The 17,519-nt window shown below is 43.9% G+C and overlaps 2 protein-coding genes across 7 annotated transcripts in view; one reads left to right on the top strand and one right to left on the bottom strand.

Annotated features, from left to right (window-relative positions):
- LOC139544439 (uncharacterized) overlaps positions 1–17,519 on the bottom strand; it is a 50,320-nt gene that overhangs the window by 15,129 nt on the left and 17,672 nt on the right. Inside the window, exons 4-7 of one of the 6 annotated variants that reach the window (XR_011668873.1) lie at positions 13,250–13,339; positions 12,344–13,123; positions 10,601–11,077; positions 9,702–10,559 (exon numbers count right to left, since the gene is read on the bottom strand). The exons of 2 other annotated variants lie outside the window; for them this stretch is intronic. Coding sequence is in view for 2 of the 4 variants with exons in the window: in XM_071351538.1 (XP_071207639.1) it covers positions 10,862–10,873; positions 10,941–11,077; positions 12,344–13,123; positions 13,250–13,339 (1,019 nt within the window). In the remaining 2 variants the exon portion in view is untranslated. Of the gene's footprint in view, positions 1–9,701; positions 11,078–12,343; positions 13,124–13,249; positions 13,340–17,519 lie in introns of those variants that run through there. 3 more of the 6 variants (XR_011668874.1, XM_071351538.1, XM_071351537.1) reach the window with 3 other exon arrangements.
- Positions 1,821–9,704, top strand: LOC139544605 (uncharacterized). The gene is made up of 3 exons (XM_071351932.1): positions 1,821–2,054; positions 2,630–9,073; positions 9,649–9,704. The coding sequence occupies exon 2, from the start codon at positions 2,888–2,890 to the stop codon at positions 8,765–8,767; it is 5,880 nt and encodes a 1,959-aa protein (XP_071208033.1). The 5' UTR covers positions 1,821–2,054; positions 2,630–2,887; the 3' UTR covers positions 8,768–9,073; positions 9,649–9,704.

Raw genomic sequence — 17,519 nt, 5'->3', positions numbered from 1 at the left:
AACACTATACAGCTCCACACTCAGCCTCTCTATCTCACACAGAGCTGGACCCACTGGTAACAAAGACAGGAAGGTTGAGACAGGAACACGATACAGTTTCAATATGTACATAATAATAATAATAATTATAGTAACTTTATTATAGAAATAATCACTTTCAAAAGAACATAGGCAGAACCCCCCCCCCCCCCCGATTCCAACACATGAGAGAACACATGAAGCATAATAAAAGGAAAACATTACGAGAGAAACTGGAGCCTACCTGCTACTCATAACAGGTGTAGTTGACTTTCCAATAGAGGAAATGAGAGGAGTTTTTCCCACCAGCTTTAAAACTCTATACAGTTAGCGGTCCTATATGTGTATTACTTAAATAAAAGGGAGTTGGGAAAAGTTTTAAAATATCAATTCGTTATTTAGTACGTACAGTTGAAGTCGGAAGTTTACATACACCTTAGCCAAATACATTTAAACTTAGTTTTTTCACAATTCCTGACATTTAATGCTAGTCAAAATTCCCTGTTTTAGGTCAGTTAGGATCACCACTTTATTTTAAGAATGTGAAATGTCAGAATAATAGTAGAGAGAATTATTTATTTCAGCTTTTATTTCTTTCATCACATTCCCAGTGGGTCAGAAGTTTACATACACTCAATTAGTATTTGGTAGCGTTGCCTTTAAATTGTTTAACTTGGGTCAAATGTTTTGGGTAGCCTTCCACAAGCTTCCCACAATAAGTTGGGTGAATTTTGGCCCATTCCTCCTGACAGAGCTGGTGTAACTGAGTCAGGTTTGTAGGCCTCCTTGCTCGCACACGCTTTTTCAGTTCTGCCCACAAATTTTCTATGGGATTGAGGTCAGGGCTTTGGGATGGCCACTCCAATACCTTGACTTTGTTGTCCTTAAGCCATTTTGCCACAACTTTGGAAGTATGCTTGGGGTCATTGTCCATTTGGAAGACCCATTTGCGACCAAGCTTTAACTTCCTGACTGATGTCTTGAGATGTTGCTTCAATATATCCACATCATTTTCCCTCCTCATGATGCCATCTATTTTGTGAAGTGCACCAGTCCCTCCTGCAGCAAAGCACCCCCACAACATGATGCCACCCCCGTCCTTCACGGTTGGGATGGTGTTCTTCGGCTTGCAAGCCTCCCCCTTTTTCCTCCAAACATAATGATGGTCGTAATGGCCAAACAGTTCTATTTTTGTTTCATCAGACCAGAGGACATTTCTCCAAAAAGTACAATCTTTGTCCCCATGTCAGTTGCAAACCAGTCTGGCTTTTTATGGCAGTTTTGGAGCAGTGGCTTCTTCCTTGCTGAGCAGCCTTTCAGGTTATGTCAATATAGGACTCGTTTTACTGTGGATATAGATACTTTTGTACCTGTTTCCTCCAGCATCTTCACAAGGTCCTTTGCTGTTCTGGGATTGATTTGCACTTTTCGCACCAAAGTACGTTCATCTCTAGGAGACAGAACGTGTCTCCTTCCTGAGCGGTATGACGGCTGCGTGGTCCCATGGTGTTTATACTTGCATACTATTGTTTGTACAGATGAACGTGGTACCTTCAGGCGTTTGGAAATTGCTCCCAAGGATGAACCAGACAATTTTTTTTCTGAGGTCTTGGCTGATTTCTTTTGATTTTCCCATGATGTCAAGCAAAGAGGCACTGAGTTTGAAGGTAGGCCTTGAAATACATCCACAGGTACACCTCCAATTGACTCAAATGATGTCAATTAGCCTATCAGAAGCTTCTAAAGCCATGACATCATTTTCTGGAATTTTCCAAGCTGTTTAAAGGCACAGTCAATGTGCTGTCAAACTGCCTGGGAGCTCCTCAGTGGTGAAACTCCTCCTCCTTCAATCAGTGGTGAACCAGGTGGAACAAATCTTCCAGGCAATCTGGGCGTGCCAGCACCTGGCTCTGCTGTTGTCTTTAGAACGCAGTGAAAGGAGCATTTATAGCACCACAAGACCAAGGAAACTTCATCTATGTGATCAAGGTGACTGTGCAAGTCCAAGCCCTTCACAAAACTGTGAAAGACAGCCGGTAAGCGCCATATTGGCCATGCTTGACTATACTGACTTAAGCAGTGCACTGCTAATGATACTCTGGAAAACACAGACTCTTAACTCTTAACTTTGATAGGACTTTTGCAGTGGTATTTATAACTTCAAATGTTGTTTGTGTGGTATAAAGTAAGAAGAGCCAAATTCATTGTTGATAGAACTTGTTTGAAATGGTTAAAAGTAAGTTAAACTTTGTAGAAATCTTAGTAAACCAAGTTCTTAATTCAGTAACAAATGTATAGTCTGGAAAATCTTTGGCTAAAAGATGTAGGATTTGTCTGCTTAACTGCTGATTAGAAAATAAGTGTGGTTTTTTGCTACTAGAGGTATTTTGAATGTGTTTGGCTAAAATGCAAATTTGGATAAAAGTGTACTGATTCTGCTCATTTGATTAAAAATGGTGGGTTTCTATTTTGGGAAACATTTGCTTAACAGTGGAAACCTTGTATTTGATAATGGCAGAAATGTGTTTCTGAGGTGGATGTGGATAATTTTGTGTATTTAATTAGGCTGGCAACTCAAATAGTAACTTGTATTTGTCATCTCTTTTTTGAGGTTTTTCACCTGTTTACTGCCAACCAAAGAATGGTAAATAAAAGACAAGCAACTGATTCTATGGCTGTTTATTGAGTGAAATCCAGTTAAAATCTTCACGTGGAGGGATTGTCCTTTTCAAGTGGGGAATTGCACAAGAAAGAGGTCAAAACTTGACAGTGAAAAACCGTGGCTCAAGACTGGAAAAGGACCAGAAAAGTGACCACACGTGTCCAGAGAGACAAGTAAAGACTGTTCCCGCCTGCTGCTGTGATTGAAATGGCTGATTCATTACTGGTGAAGCAGCTAAAGACCGCAAGGACATCAGCGAAGCGTCAGTTTTCCCGTCTGGCCAATAATGTGCTACGAATGCATACAATGATGTCAGAAGAGGAGCTCAAAGACAATTTTAGGAAGCTCACTGCAGAAGCTGGCAGAGTCCTGGACGCCAACGATGATGTAGAGGGGCAATGTATTGAAGAAAACTCTGATGCAGAGGAGTTGAGCGAGCAGCAGAAGTCTGACTTGGTCAAAACAGCAAATGAGTGTGAGAAAAAACTGCAAGAGCTAAAGGACCTCATACAAAAGACATTGTGGGCCAATTTCGGGGAATATGAACTGACACAAGCAATTACAACAGCAGAGTCGCAAGCAGAAAACGTGGGAGCTGTGGACCCAAGTAAAAACCCAGATGCATATCTCTTCATGATCGGACAACTAGAGAAACTTGTGAAGGCTGCGAAGGAGGTGCATAAACATTGGAAGTGCTGGGCCCCCCCAGCAGAGCAACAACATTTCCAGAGTCGTATCAAAGATCTTGAAACTATCCTGCCAAATCTCACAATAAGACAAGCAGACTTTACAGGGGCACACGTTAGAGGAGAAACCAGCAGATTGAGTACTACGTCAAACAGTTCTGTGGCCACACCAGCAATTAAATTAAAGCCTGCTGAACTCCCAAAGTTTTCTGGCATCCGCCGAGAGTTTCACCGGTGGAAAAAAGACTGGGAAGCGATCCAGATGCAGGGAGAACCTACTGGATCCAGAGAGGTTAAAAAGTTCCAACTTCTCGACAGTGTGGATGAGAAGACCATACGAGACCTTCACCTTACAACTTACACAACTGCTGAGGAGGTTTTCCGGGTCTTGGAGAACCGCTTTGGAAATAAGACAACTATAGCCCTTGAGATAGTAGAAGAGCTCCAAAGACTCCAAGCAGTTAAAGGTAACCAGCCCAGGAGGATTGTTGAGGTCATCCAATCTGTAGAAAAAGCCCTGGTCGATCTGAACGAGCTTGGCAAGACCGGTGCTATAAAGAACCCTCTTGTAACAAAGACAATAGAGAGTAAACTTCCTGATGGCCTGAAGAAGGAATGGCTTCTTCATGTAGCTGGCAAAGGTGATGAAGCTGAAGAAGACAAGCGATTTGACTACCTCCACAAGTTTCTTCAAGGTCAAGAAGCCATCTATGAGAAGCTGGACCAACTGAGAGAGGAGGAACCAAAATCGAAATCTGAACCTCGGCAAGCTCGAACCAGAACCTCCACCCAACTAAGCGACCAGGCTCAAGGATGTGTGGTCTGCGGAGACTGCAAGCATAAGAAAAGGCTATATTTCTGCCAAAAGTTTCACACGCTTAAGCTGTCAGAGAAAAGAGATGCTGTCAGGAAGCTGGGAGCCTGCAAAAGATGCCTGGAGATTCACAAGGAAGGTGACTATTGTAAATCAGAGTTTCTGTGCAGGAGGCCAGACTGCATAGAACAGCGTGCTACAGAACACCACTATTACCTCTGCCCGAGAGCTGGTACATCCAAAGGGAATGTCGTCCAGAGGTCCAATAACAGCAAAGTGGGAGGTAACACAAGAGACCCCAATACCCAAGCCCAAGAAGAGTTCATTAAAAGTCTCTCACCTGAATTTGCAGAGAAGTGTTGCAATGCCTTTTGCAACACTATAGCCAGAACCTCTCTTGTGTCCAACCAACCCAGTCTTCTAGCAGAGAATGGAATAGTGGAGTGGCCAGTCATCATGATGCTCTTAGAGGTCACGGCCAATGCAGGACAAAAAGTTGGGACTTTGATCGACCTGGCATCGGATACAAACTATATAACTCATGATGCAGCTGATCGTTTGAACCTTAGAAGTGAAGCCATAACCCTTGTTGTCCATGGTGTGGGAGGAATGAAAGTTCAAGTCACCACAAAACGGTACCTCCTAAAGATCCGGGTCCGCACAGAGCAAGGCAATGTCAGATCCCACCAACTCCTCTGCTATGGTTTGGACAGCATTGCAGAGATTCACAAACATGTGACAGCCAAAAGACTCCAAAAATTCTTTCCAGATGTCCCCCAAAATGAACTTGTTAGACCAAGACAGATACAGCTTTTGATAAGCCATAAGGAAGGGCGACTGGTCCCACAGAAAATACGCACCGTTGGGGACCTTGTACTATGGGATGGGCCATTGGGAAAGACAATTGCAGGGACACACCCTGGTCTGTTTGAAGAGGCTACAGTTACAGCACACCAGTCCAGAGCGCACTTCGCCAGATCCATGAGAGCAGCAGCATTGATGTATGAAGAACATATCTGCGCCCCGAAATGTGGAGGATGTCGCTGCGGCAGTTGTCAACTTGGTGGCAAAGAAATGACTCTGGCTGAAGAAAGGGAGCTGGAAGTTGTTAAGGGTGGCCTGACTTATGTTGGTGCTGATGACCACAGTGATAGTCCACACTGGCATGCAAGGAATCCATGGCTCATTGACCCATCTACATTGCCAAACAACATAAAAGCAGTGGAGGCAACCTTTCTCAGAACAGAGAGACAGCTCGCCAAAGAACCGCAGTGGAAAAAAGCCTATGGTGCTCAAGTCCACGAAATGGTTGACCGCCGGGCTGCAAGAAAGCTGACCAAAGAGGATCTAACCAACTGGAATGGACCTGTCTGGTATATTAGTCATCTTATCGCACCCAACCCCCACTCTGTTACAACTCCGGTAAGACTTGTCTGGAACAGCAGTCAGAAGTACAAAGGCCAAAGTCTCAATGACCTTCTGATGAAAGGCCCTGACGTTCTCAATCCGATTCGAGCTGTTCTCCTCAAGTTCCGCCAAGGCTCCTACGCCGCTCTAGGAGACGTCAGAAAAATGTACAATTCTGTGTGGCTCGAGGAGAGGGAAGTCCATCTACACCGGTTCTTGTGGCGGGATTCAGAGGGCGATGAGGTGGAACAATACGCCATAACCAGAGGGAATATCGGGGACAAGCCAGCAGGGTGCATAGCACAACTAGCTATGAGGGAGACGGCTAACCTGCCTCAATTCAGCCACCTCACAGATGAATGCCAAGTATTACATGAGCACAGCTACGTCGATGACATCTTGACATCCCACAACTGCCGTGAAAAACTCGAAGTCATCACTAAGAATGTGGAGCTGATTCTAAAAGCAGGAGGGTTTGCACTGAAGCCTTGGGTCTTCTCAGGCCAAAATAAAGGAGAAAGAGAAAAGGCATCACCAAATGTTGTTGTCCTGCCAAATCAGCTTAAGGAGGAAGACAACAAGGCGCTCGGTCTCGGCTACATTGTGGATGAAGACATGTTGCATGTCATGGTGAGGGTCAACTTCTCCAGGCGGAAGAAAAAGATGAGACTTGGGCAAGACTTACTGCTAGAAGAAGTACGAGCACAGACACCAGACCCGCTGACAAGACGTGAACTGCTGAGTCAAGTTGCTGGTTTGTACGATCCAGTTGGCCTGACAACGCCATCAAAGCAAAGAGGGGCTATCTTGGTCCGAAGGGCATTCCAAGAGGCAAAACCAAAGTGCAGCATGGTCAAGGACACATGGGACCTTCCCCTGTCGGATGAGCTCCGCAAAGATGCAATTGGAATTTTTGAGGAGTACGTCCAGCTAAGCAAAGTAATGTTCCCAAGAGCTCTTACTCCACCAAAGGCAACAACTGAACCAGTCGCTGTCACTTTTTCAGATGGCAGTGAAAGCTCCTATGGTGCTGTCCTCTACCTGCGGTGGAACTGCAACAAACAATTAACAATTCGACTAGTGGAGTCAAAAGCAAAGCTGACACCACTTGACCAGAAGGGGGATGCAGTCAAAGCGGAACTTTGCGGTGCAGTCTTTGCAAGCCGCCTGAAAAAGTACTTTGAACAGCATACCCAGATCCAGATAAAAAGGTGGTACCATTTGTTAGACAGTCAGACTGTTCTTGGAGCTATCCAGCGTGAAAGCTATGGATTTCAGACTTTCTTCGCTAATAGAATTGGAGAGATCCAAGAGAGCACACGGCTACAGGACTGGTGGTGGATCCCTGGACCACTCAACATAGCCGACATTATCACTCGAGGAGCTGGGCCAAAGGAACTTGATGCCCATTCAGAGTGGCAGCAAGGGCCAGAGTTTCTATATCTTCCAGAGAGCGAGTGGCCAATTATGTCGTCAAAAGATGTGTCTGTGACAGCTCGAGAGAGCATTAACAATATGCAAAAGAAGTCATTTGTGGCAGCACTCACCAGAGCCCAAGCAAAAAGAAGTCTTCCAAGTCTTGTGGGACGATTTCCTGCTGGTGCAGCTGTCCTAAACTTGGTGGATGAGAGGCGCTTTAGTAGCCTAAAGTGTCTAATCAAGACTGTTGCTTTTATCTGGAGAGCCGCCAAAAAGTTTAGATCTGCAACAAAGTCCATCGAGACCCCAAAGTGGGAGGCGATTCCCACAAAAGGAGTTATCACCGCCACAGAACGTCAAGAGGCAATAAGAGACATCTATCTTGCTGCTCAAGAGGGGGTGATGTTCCCAACTACCACTACTGACCGCTTGGTTGTGTACAGAGAGACAGAATCTGGGTTACTAGTCTGCGGTGGGAGAATCCATGGCTTCAGGGAGGATGGCGCTGCAGTTCCCCTTCTGCCTTTCAATGCATGGGTCTCTACTTTATTGGCACGGGAGGCGCACGGGGAGGGTCATGAAGGTGTGGCTGCAACCCTGCTGAAAATGAGGAGGAAAGCCTGGGTCATCCAAGGAAGAAAAATTTCCCAAAAAGTAGTGGATAACTGCCTTTTCTGCAAAAAGTCAAGAGCAAGAAGGTGCGAACAGGTAATGGCTGACTTACCTGCTGAAAGAGCCACACCTGCAGCTCCGTTCGAGTTCACTACAGTCGACCTCTTCGGACCGTACCTTGTCAAAGATGACATCAAGAAACGGGTCTCAATGAAAGTGTGGGGTGTCGTCTTCAGCTGTATGGCCAGCAGGGCAATTCATGCAGACCTGGTCAACACAATGTCGACAGAGAGCTTCTTGATGGCTTACCAACGCTTTACTGCAATTAGAGGGCACCCAAGAAAGATCTGGTCCGACCCGGGGACAAACTTCATCGGCGCCAAACCTGTCCTAAGAGAGCTGTACCAGTTCCTGGATGCTCAGAATAGAACTTCAATAGAAGAGATGTCGGCTCAAAAAGGTACCAAATGGGAGTGGACAATTCACCCTGCTGACTCACCTCACCGCAATGGGGCTGCTGAAGCCGCTGTTCGCATTCTCAAGAAGGCACTGCAGAGCCTGGGCAACAACACTGGCCTTAGCTACAGCGAGCTTCAGACAACACTACAACTTGCTGCAAACCTTGCCAACGAATGCCCAATAGATGCCAGGGTGCAGAGCCATGAAGAAAGCGTGCAGTATGTGTCACCCAACACACTTCTCCTGGGCCGAGCCTCTCCAAGCGGTGAGATCAGAACATTTGACTTTGCGAACTACCCTTACAAGAGACTCAGAGAGATGCAGAACCAGGTCAACAAGTTCTGGAGGTCTTGGAGCCAGCTTGCCGGCCCAAACTTATTTCTGAGAAGTAAATGGCACACTTCATATCGCAACGTTGCTGTCGGAGATATTGTCTGGTTGTGTGACCAAAATGCAATGAGGGGCCAATTCAAGCTAGGACGGGTGGTGAGCGTTAATCCAGATGCTAAGGGCATTGTTCGAGACGTGAACGTCAAAGTGGTCCAAAGCTCCTGCCTTCCTGTCACAAAACCCGCACTAAACCGGCCATCGGCCAAAGTCCTGAAAGAAGCTACGCAAACCACAGTCCTGCACAGAGATGTTCGACGCCTGATTGTCTTGCTACCAGTTGAGGATCAAACTCGGAGCTGACCGGCAGTATGTAGGTGCTGATTTACAATCTTTCCATCGGTTCCCGTGGGAAGATTGAGTGGGAGGTGTGCTGTCAAACTGCCTGGGAGCTCCTCAGTGGTGAAACTCCTCCTCCTTCAATCAGTGGTGAACCAGGTGGAACAAATCTTCCAGGCAATCTGGGCGTGCCAGCACCTGGCTCTGCTGTTGTCTTTAGAACGCAGTGAAAGGAGCATTTATAGCACCACAAGACCAAGGAAACTTCATCTATGTGATCAAGGTGACTGTGCAAGTCCAAGCCCTTCACAAAACTGTGAAAGACAGCCGGTAAGCGCCATATTGGCCATGCTTGACTATACTGACTTAAGCAGTGCACTGCTAATGATACTCTGGAAAACACAGACTCTTAACTCTTAACTTTGATAGGACTTTTGCAGTGGTATTTATAACTTCAAATGTTGTTTGTGTGGTATAAAGTAAGAAGAGCCAAATTCATTGTTGATAGAACTTGTTTGAAATGGTTAAAAGTAAGTTAAACTTTGTAGAAATCTTAGTAAACCAAGTTCTTAATTCAGTAACAAATGTATAGTCTGGAAAATCTTTGGCTAAAAGATGTAGGATTTGTCTGCTTAACTGCTGATTAGAAAATAAGTGTGGTTTTTTGCTACTAGAGGTATTTTGAATGTGTTTGGCTAAAATGCAAATTTGGATAAAAGTGTACTGATTCTGCTCATTTGATTAAAAATGGTGGGTTTCTATTTTGGGAAACATTTGCTTAACAGTGGAAACCTTGTATTTGATAATGGCAGAAATGTGTTTCTGAGGTGGATGTGGATAATTTTGTGTATTTAATTAGGCTGGCAACTCAAATAGTAACTTGTATTTGTCATCTCTTTTTTGAGGTTTTTCACCTGTTTACTGCCAACCAAAGAATGGTAAATAAAAGACAAGCAACTGATTCTATGGCTGTTTATTGAGTGAAATCCAGTTAAAATCTTCACGTGGAGGGATTGTCCTTTTCAAGTGGGGAATTGCACAAGAAAGAGGTCAAAACTTGACAGTCAACTTAGTGTATGTAAACTTCTGACCCACTGGAATTGTGATACAGTGAATTATAGGTGAAATAATCTGTCTGTAAACAATTGTTGGAAAAATGACTTGTGTCATGCACAAAGTAGATGTCCTAACCGACTTGCCAAAACTATAGTTTGTTAACAAGACATGTGTGGAGTGGTTGAAAAACAAGTTTTAATGACTCCAACCTCAATGTACGTAAACTTTCGACTTCAACTGTGTCTTCAACACGAATCACCAATATAAAAAACTGACATTCAGAATTGATTAAAACAAAGTTGTAGAGAAACATGAAGAGATAAGTTGAAACCCTTCTATGACAGATCAAGGCTTGTCTTTTTAAATATACATTCAATAATGTATTGACACCATCGAGGGGTATTGACCATTTATTTCAGGGCAACATACTGTCAACGTTTCTCCTTCAGTCATTGGTCTAACATCGTTACACAGAACATTTCTCCTCCAGTCATTGGTCTAACATCGTTACACACAACATTTATTCTATTCCCTATATAGTGCACTACTTTAGACCAGAGCCCTATTCCCTATATAGTGCACTACTTGTGACCAGAGCCCATATGAAGGCAAAAGGGTTCACTTTGGGACAAAGATATGGTCTAATGTCTAACAGAAGGCAGACATGATGACCTCATTTCCTCCACAATGGTAGGATCCTCAGACCCTGACCTGTAGGAAGTCATCAGGACATGAGATCCTCAGACCCTCAGACCCTGACCTGTAGGAAGTCATCAGGACATGAGATCCTCAGACCCTGACCTGTAGGAAGTCATCAGGACATGTAATGATGAGATCCTCAGACCCTGACCTGTAGGAAGTCATCAGGACATGTCATGATTCTCCTCTGGCACATCCTCAGACCCTGACCTGTAGGAAGTCATCAGGACATGTAATGATGAGATCCTCAGACCCTGACCTGTAGGAAGTCATCAGGACATGTCATCATTCTCCTCTGGTACATCCTCAGACCCTCAGACCCTGACCTGTAGGAAGTAATCAGGACATGTAATGATGAGACCCTCAGACCCTGACCTGTAGGAAGTCATCAGGACATGTCATGATTCTCCTCTGACACATCCTCAGACCCTCAGACCCTGACCTGTAGGAAGTCATCAGGACATGTCATGATTCTCCTCTGACACATCCTCAGTCTACACTTATTGATACACGCCTTCTTCAGTTTGGACGACTCCACCGATGTCCAGCCATCCAGGGCAGAGCAGTGGAGGACGTACGCTGTAAAGTAGGCCGTGATACAGTTAGTTAACACGTCCTGACACGTTGATATGAGTCAATACATACATGTGCCCAGAGTAAAAACACAAGTAACTCAATACCGTGTATGGCAACCTATTCCCTCTATATAGTGCACTACTTTAGACCAGGGCCCTATATAGTGCACTACTTTAGACCAGGGCCCTATTCCCTCTATATAGTGAACTACTTTTGACCAGGGCCCTATTCCCTCTATATAGTGCACTACTTTTGACCAGGGCCCTATTCCCTCTATATAGTGCACTACTTTAGACCAGGGCCCTATTCCCTATATAGTGCACTACTTTAGACCAGGGCCCTATTCCCTCTATATAGTGCACTACTTGTGACCAGAGCCCTATTCCCTCTATATAGTGAACTACTTGTGACCAGGGCCCTATTCCCTCTATATAGTGAACTACTTTTGACCAGGGCCCTATTCCCTCTATATAGTGCACTACTTGTGACCAGGGCCCTATTCCCTCTATATAGTGAACTACTTTTGACCAGGGCCCTATTCCCTCTATATAGTGAACTACTTTTGACCAGGGCCCTATTCCCTCTATATAGTGCACTACTTTAGACCAGGGCCCTATTCCCTCTATATAGTGCACTACTTTTGACCAGGGCCCTATTCCCTCTATATAGTGCACTACTTTTGACCAGGGCCCTATTCCCTCTATATAGTGCACTACTTTTGACCAGGGCCCTATTCCCTCTATATAGTGCACTACTTTTGACCAGGGCCCTATTCCCTCTATATAGTGCACTACTTTAGACCAGGGCCCTATTCCCTCTATATAGTGCACTACTTTAGACCAGGGCCCTATTCCCTCTATATAGTGCACTACTTTAGACCAGAGCCCTATTCCCTATATAGTGCACTACTTTTGACCAGGGCCCTATTCCCTCTATATAGTGCACTACTTGTGACCAGAGCCCTATTCCCTCTATATAGTGCACTACTTTTGACCAGGGCCCTATTCCCTCTATAATAGTGCACTACTTTTGACCAGGGCCCTATTCCCTCTATATAGTGCACTACTGTTGACCAGGGCCCTATTCCCTCTATATAGTGAACTACTTTAGACCAGAGCCCTATTCCCTCTATAATAGTGCACTACTGTTGACCAGGGCCCTATTCCCTCTATATAGTGCACTACTTTAGACCAGAGCCCTATTCCCTCTATAATAGTGCACTACTTTTGACCAGGGCCCTAAAAAGTGCATCAACAATCTCCTTCTCACCTATGATTGCGTCCACCGTTCTGCGGTCAAGAATCTTCTTGCCGTCGGGTACTTTTCCCCTCCTGCCGAAGGCCACCGCTCCTATGAGGTCTTCCTCGGTGAAGAAATGCTCGAATAGGAGATGAAAGAGTCTCATGCAGTTCCCCCTGGCCTCCTGAAACATGGCGGCCAGCTGCAGGGAGGACAGCAGGACTCCTGAGCCGGGGTAGAGCTCCTGCTGGCCCTGCAGCTGCTCCCTGTGACGGCCTCGCCAGCGCGTCGGCTCAGGTTGGGGTTGAAGCTGTGGCCGGTGGGTCTCAAGATGGGACTGGAACTGGGGGTGGCTCTGTTGGTTGGTCTCAAGATGAGACTGGAACTGGGGGTGGCTCTGTTGGTGGGTCTCAAGATGAGACTGGAACTGGGTCTGTTGCTGATGGGTGTTGGGTTGATGAATGTGGGGCTGGGGATAATGACTGGGAGCTCTATCCTCATGGAACTCCCCTCTCTCCGTTCTCCTCTCTTCCCCTCTCTCCGTTCTCCTCTCTTCCACTCTCTCCGTTCTCCTCTCTTCCCCTCTCTCCGTTCTCCTCTCTTCCCCTCTCTCCGTTCTCCTCTCTTCCCCTCTCTCCACTCTCTCCGTTCTCCTCTCTTCCCCTCTCTCCGATCTCCAATCCTGCCCTCTCTCCCCTCTCCTCTCGTCCCCTCTCTCCGTTCTCCTCTCTTCCCCTCTCTCCGTTTTCTTCTCACGGAAAGACAGAACCTGGCGGATGACTGTCTGAAGACTCTGTAGCTGACCGAGATCTGTAGAGAACAACAGAGATATTTACACACAAACAAAACACGGAGCAATTTCTACAAATATGCCTCGGAGAAACCTTCATCAATAGTGTCATTTTGAAAACTGTCTTAGTTCCAAAATGGTCTCACCTATACTAGCAACAAACTCTTCAACCCGCCGTCTCTCCTCTGTCGGTTCGCTGGTCAGAAAGTGACTTGAAGAGGTGGGCCAGAAGAAGTCTAAAAAAATAAAAGGAGGAATCAGGTTTATATAAATATTTTCCATTAAAAAGTGGCAATATGTCACTTTTTTGGACGAGCCGACCAAACTCATAGAAATGAGAGTTATAGATCTGTCGTTGAGTTTAAGAAAACGGCAGATCTGTTCTGTGTGTGCCATTTCTATGCTTCCTGTTCTTAAGTTTAGTTTTTGCAATACAATATTTATGGTTATGGAAAATATATTTCACAGCGGTTTAGATGGTACGATGATTCTCTACTTTGTCACAAACTGAAATTAGGTACATTTTTTTAAATTTTGCAACCAGGAAATGGCGGAGCAACTTTAACTATATTCCCTATGAGACATAATGACAACACAGTCTGGCTATACATCTTTTTATTACAGTTTATTTTACACAGTATTCACTGAACAATGCCTAGTCATAGAACCCCAACAGTCATTCTGATTCCCATGTCAAACAGACTACATTTAAATTTGAGGAAAAACTACTTCCTCTCACGGCTAACTACCAGGAAGTTTAAAAAAAAGACAGGTTGAGTGGGCGGGGAGCTTATATTCATGAGCTCGCCTTGACTGACAGCTCTTTGAAAAACGCCTAGCAACTTGGATGCAATGTTGCCATAAAATCCTCTCAACCTAAATTTGGTGAAACACAAAGCATCAATGATGTCAAAAATGTTTTATACGTCTCCCGTTTGTTACGTCTCTTGTGATGCGGTTCACAGCAGCAATGACGGATGTGTTGACTGAGTTTTGAACTCCCCCCCCCCTGTTCTATGCTGGCTAAAGACCTAGCTAGCCGGATGAAAGGGTAAACGAATGAGTAAACTTTTAATTATATTTGCTGCCACCCTACAATCAGATTTGGGCACCAGTCGAGTAGCTATGGAGCTATATAAACCACGCCCCTCTGCAAACACGCCTTCTCTGTTGGTTACAAGCCCCTACTTATTTAAATTAGGTGAAATAACAATCATGTTACCATTGGTGTATTAAAATGAGAGCTAGGGTGATGTCACCCTATCATCTTAATAATCCCACCTCCTGAATCCAAAGTGTTTGACACGTGGGGGAGTAACTTTATGATCCAATTTTAGCGATGTAGAAGCAACAGTCATTTCTTCATACTTTGATCTGGTTTCATCCAAACCTCATCCAATTAAATGAAGGAAAAAAAAAAATTTTTGATTGTTTATGACCTTTAAAAAGCACATTTAATTGGAAATGTACACCCAAATAACTAACCATTTCTCTCAAAGTAAAAAACAGCTCACTCCATCTTCTGGTGAACCTGTAAAATGAGATTGAACACTTGTTCATTCACTGTTTCACATGAAGAAAAACAGTCTACTACGCAAATGGCACCTTAGTCCCTAAAATGGAACCCTATTTCCTATGGGCACTGGTCAAAAGTAGTGCACTACTTAGGGAATAGGGTGGGATTTAGGACAGAAACATAGTGCTCTCCTTAGTTATAGCATACAGGCAGTCTTAAAATTAAATTAAATCCGATTTTTACAGAACTAGATTACACAAATCCGCTAGAATTATATGTGATCACTCGACAACGGAAAGGTTAAATAACTCACCTTATATTGAGATTAGTGATGAGCAGGTCAGCCGTTTCTTCTTGTTAATAACTCATCCGCAACCAACCGACTACGTGATAAGAGTTTAGAATTTGAGGCCCGCAATCGACACGAACATTGAAAAGGCGCTGTACAGTCAGAAAAAGCAGAATAATTTTTTTGACAGGCCTTTTTTTAGATTATGCTTATGTTTCTGGTTATAATTTCTGACATTTTGGCAGACTATTTGATAGTCAACTTGTCTATAATTAGATACATGCAGCTTCTCTTCTGTCATTACATGATGCCCTAGAAAACTAAACCTTTGCTCACCAGCATAATGTCATACAGTGCATTCGAAAAGTATTCAGACCACTTTTTCCACATTTTGTTACGTTACAGCCTTATTCTAAAAAGGATTACATTTTTAAATCCTCAATCTACACACAACACCCCATAATGACAAAGCGACAGCAAGTTTTTAAACAGTTTTGCACATATATAAAACAAATTAAAAAACAGAAATACCTTACTTACATACAGTTAAAGACGGAAGTTTACGTACACTTACATGCTGACCAGACCGAACACGTCGCGTGCCCGAGCGTCGCAAAATAAATTTAGAAATCCATGTTATTCAATTATTGCACCCACACTGCTCACGCGCGCCAACGAGCGTCTGCGACACCAAGGGCTAAAATAGATGTCGTTCCTATTTCTGACGCAGATCGCGCTGCAAGTCCTGCCTCTACCATCTCCTCATTGGTTTATAGAAGCAGGTACCCACGTGCCATCTCCTCATTGGTTATACACACGTGGGTGATAGAAAGACGAACTGTTTTGTTGGTAGTCGTGGTAATACAATGAAAGTTTAGATGTGGTCCCCATATAATTTAAACGATGAAAAAGTCTGGAAAGAGGAGAGATGACTAGAAACTATTCAGTTGGCCGTTTTATGTGTGGATTAATTGTCGGAGTAGAGATCCTTGTGCATTTCAGGTAAAATAACAACTCAATGTTTATATCCCAGGACAAATTAGCTAGCAACAGCAAGCTAGCTAAATAGGACAAATTAACGTTAGCTAGCAAGTGCAAGCTAACTAGCTAAAATACCATACATGTTTAATGCTTTTCGACCTGTCCCCAAATGAATGTCATTGGTTCAGAGTTTGTTTTGATATTTTAACCTGCGTGTCGTGATCGCGTTTGGTGTAGGGGGACAAAATAAATGTATGCACGATAGCGCACGCGCGCAGCCAGTTTGGGCAAGGTGTTAGGTTGGAGTCATTAACTTCTTATGGCTGAAGGGGCAGTATTGAGTAGCTTGGATGAAAGGTGCCCAGAGTAAACGCCCTGCTCCTATGTCATAGTTGCTAATATATGCATAGTATTATTAGTATTAGATAGAAAACAAGTTTCTAAAATTGTTTGAATTATGTCTGAGTATAACAGAACTCATATGGCAGGCAAAAACCTGAGAAAAAATCCAAATAGGAAGTGGAAATTCTGAGGCTGGTAGATTTTCAACCAAGATCCCATTGAAATCACAGCGAGATATGGATGAGTTTTCACTTCCTACGGCTTCCACTAGATGTCAACAGTCTGTAGAACTTTGTCTGATGACTCTACTGTGAGGGGGGGGGGGGGGGAATTAGTCAGGTCTGCCATGACCTGACCATGCGCGTTCACATGAGAAGGAGCTCCGTTCCATCGCTCATCTGAAGTCAATGTAATTCTGCGGTTGGAACGTTATTCAAGATTTGTTAAAAACATTCTAAAGATTGATTCAATACATCGTTTGACATGTTTCTACGGACTGTTACGGAACTTTTGGACATTTCATCAGGTTTTAGTGAACGCGCTTCCCTGACGTTGGATTTGTATACCAAACACGCGACAAAAATAGCTATTTGGATATAAATGATGGACATTACCGAACAAAACAAACATTTCTTGTGGAAGTGGGAGTCCTGGGAGTGCATTCCGACGAAGATCAGCAAAGGTAAGTGAAGATTTATAATTCTTTTTATGAGTTTTGTTGACTGCACAATTTGGGCGGGTAACTGTATGGCTTCCTTTTGTGGCTATACACTGTTCTCAGATTATTGAATATTGTGTTTCTCCGTAAAGCTTTTTGAAATCTGACACAGCGGTTGCATTAAGAACAAGTGTATCTTTAATTCTATGTAAAACATGTATCTTTCATCAAAGTTTATGATGAGTATTTCTGTTATTTGACGTGGCTCTCTGCAATTTCTCCGGATATTTTGGAGGCATTCCTGAACATGGTGCCAGTGTAAACGGAGGTTTTTGGATATAAATATGAACTTAATCGAACAAAACATATATGTATTGTGTAATATGAAGTCCTATGAGTGTCATCTGATGAAGATCATCAAAGGTTAGTGATTAATTTTATATCTATTTGTGCTTTTTGTGACTCCTCTCTTTGGCTGGAAAAATGGCAGAATTTTTCTTTGAGTTGGTGGTGACCTAATATAATCGTTTGTAGTGCTTTCGCTGAAAAGCCTATTTGAAATCGGACACTTTGGTGGGATTCACAACAAGATTACCTTTAAAATGGTATAAGACACATGAATGTCTGAGG

The sequence above is a fragment of the Salvelinus alpinus genome, chromosome 18, assembly GCF_045679555.1.
Source record: "Salvelinus alpinus chromosome 18, SLU_Salpinus.1, whole genome shotgun sequence".
In the NCBI taxonomy this organism is placed as follows: domain Eukaryota; kingdom Metazoa; phylum Chordata; class Actinopteri; order Salmoniformes; family Salmonidae; genus Salvelinus; species Salvelinus alpinus.
This window is presented reverse-complemented; position numbering and strand designations above follow the sequence as displayed.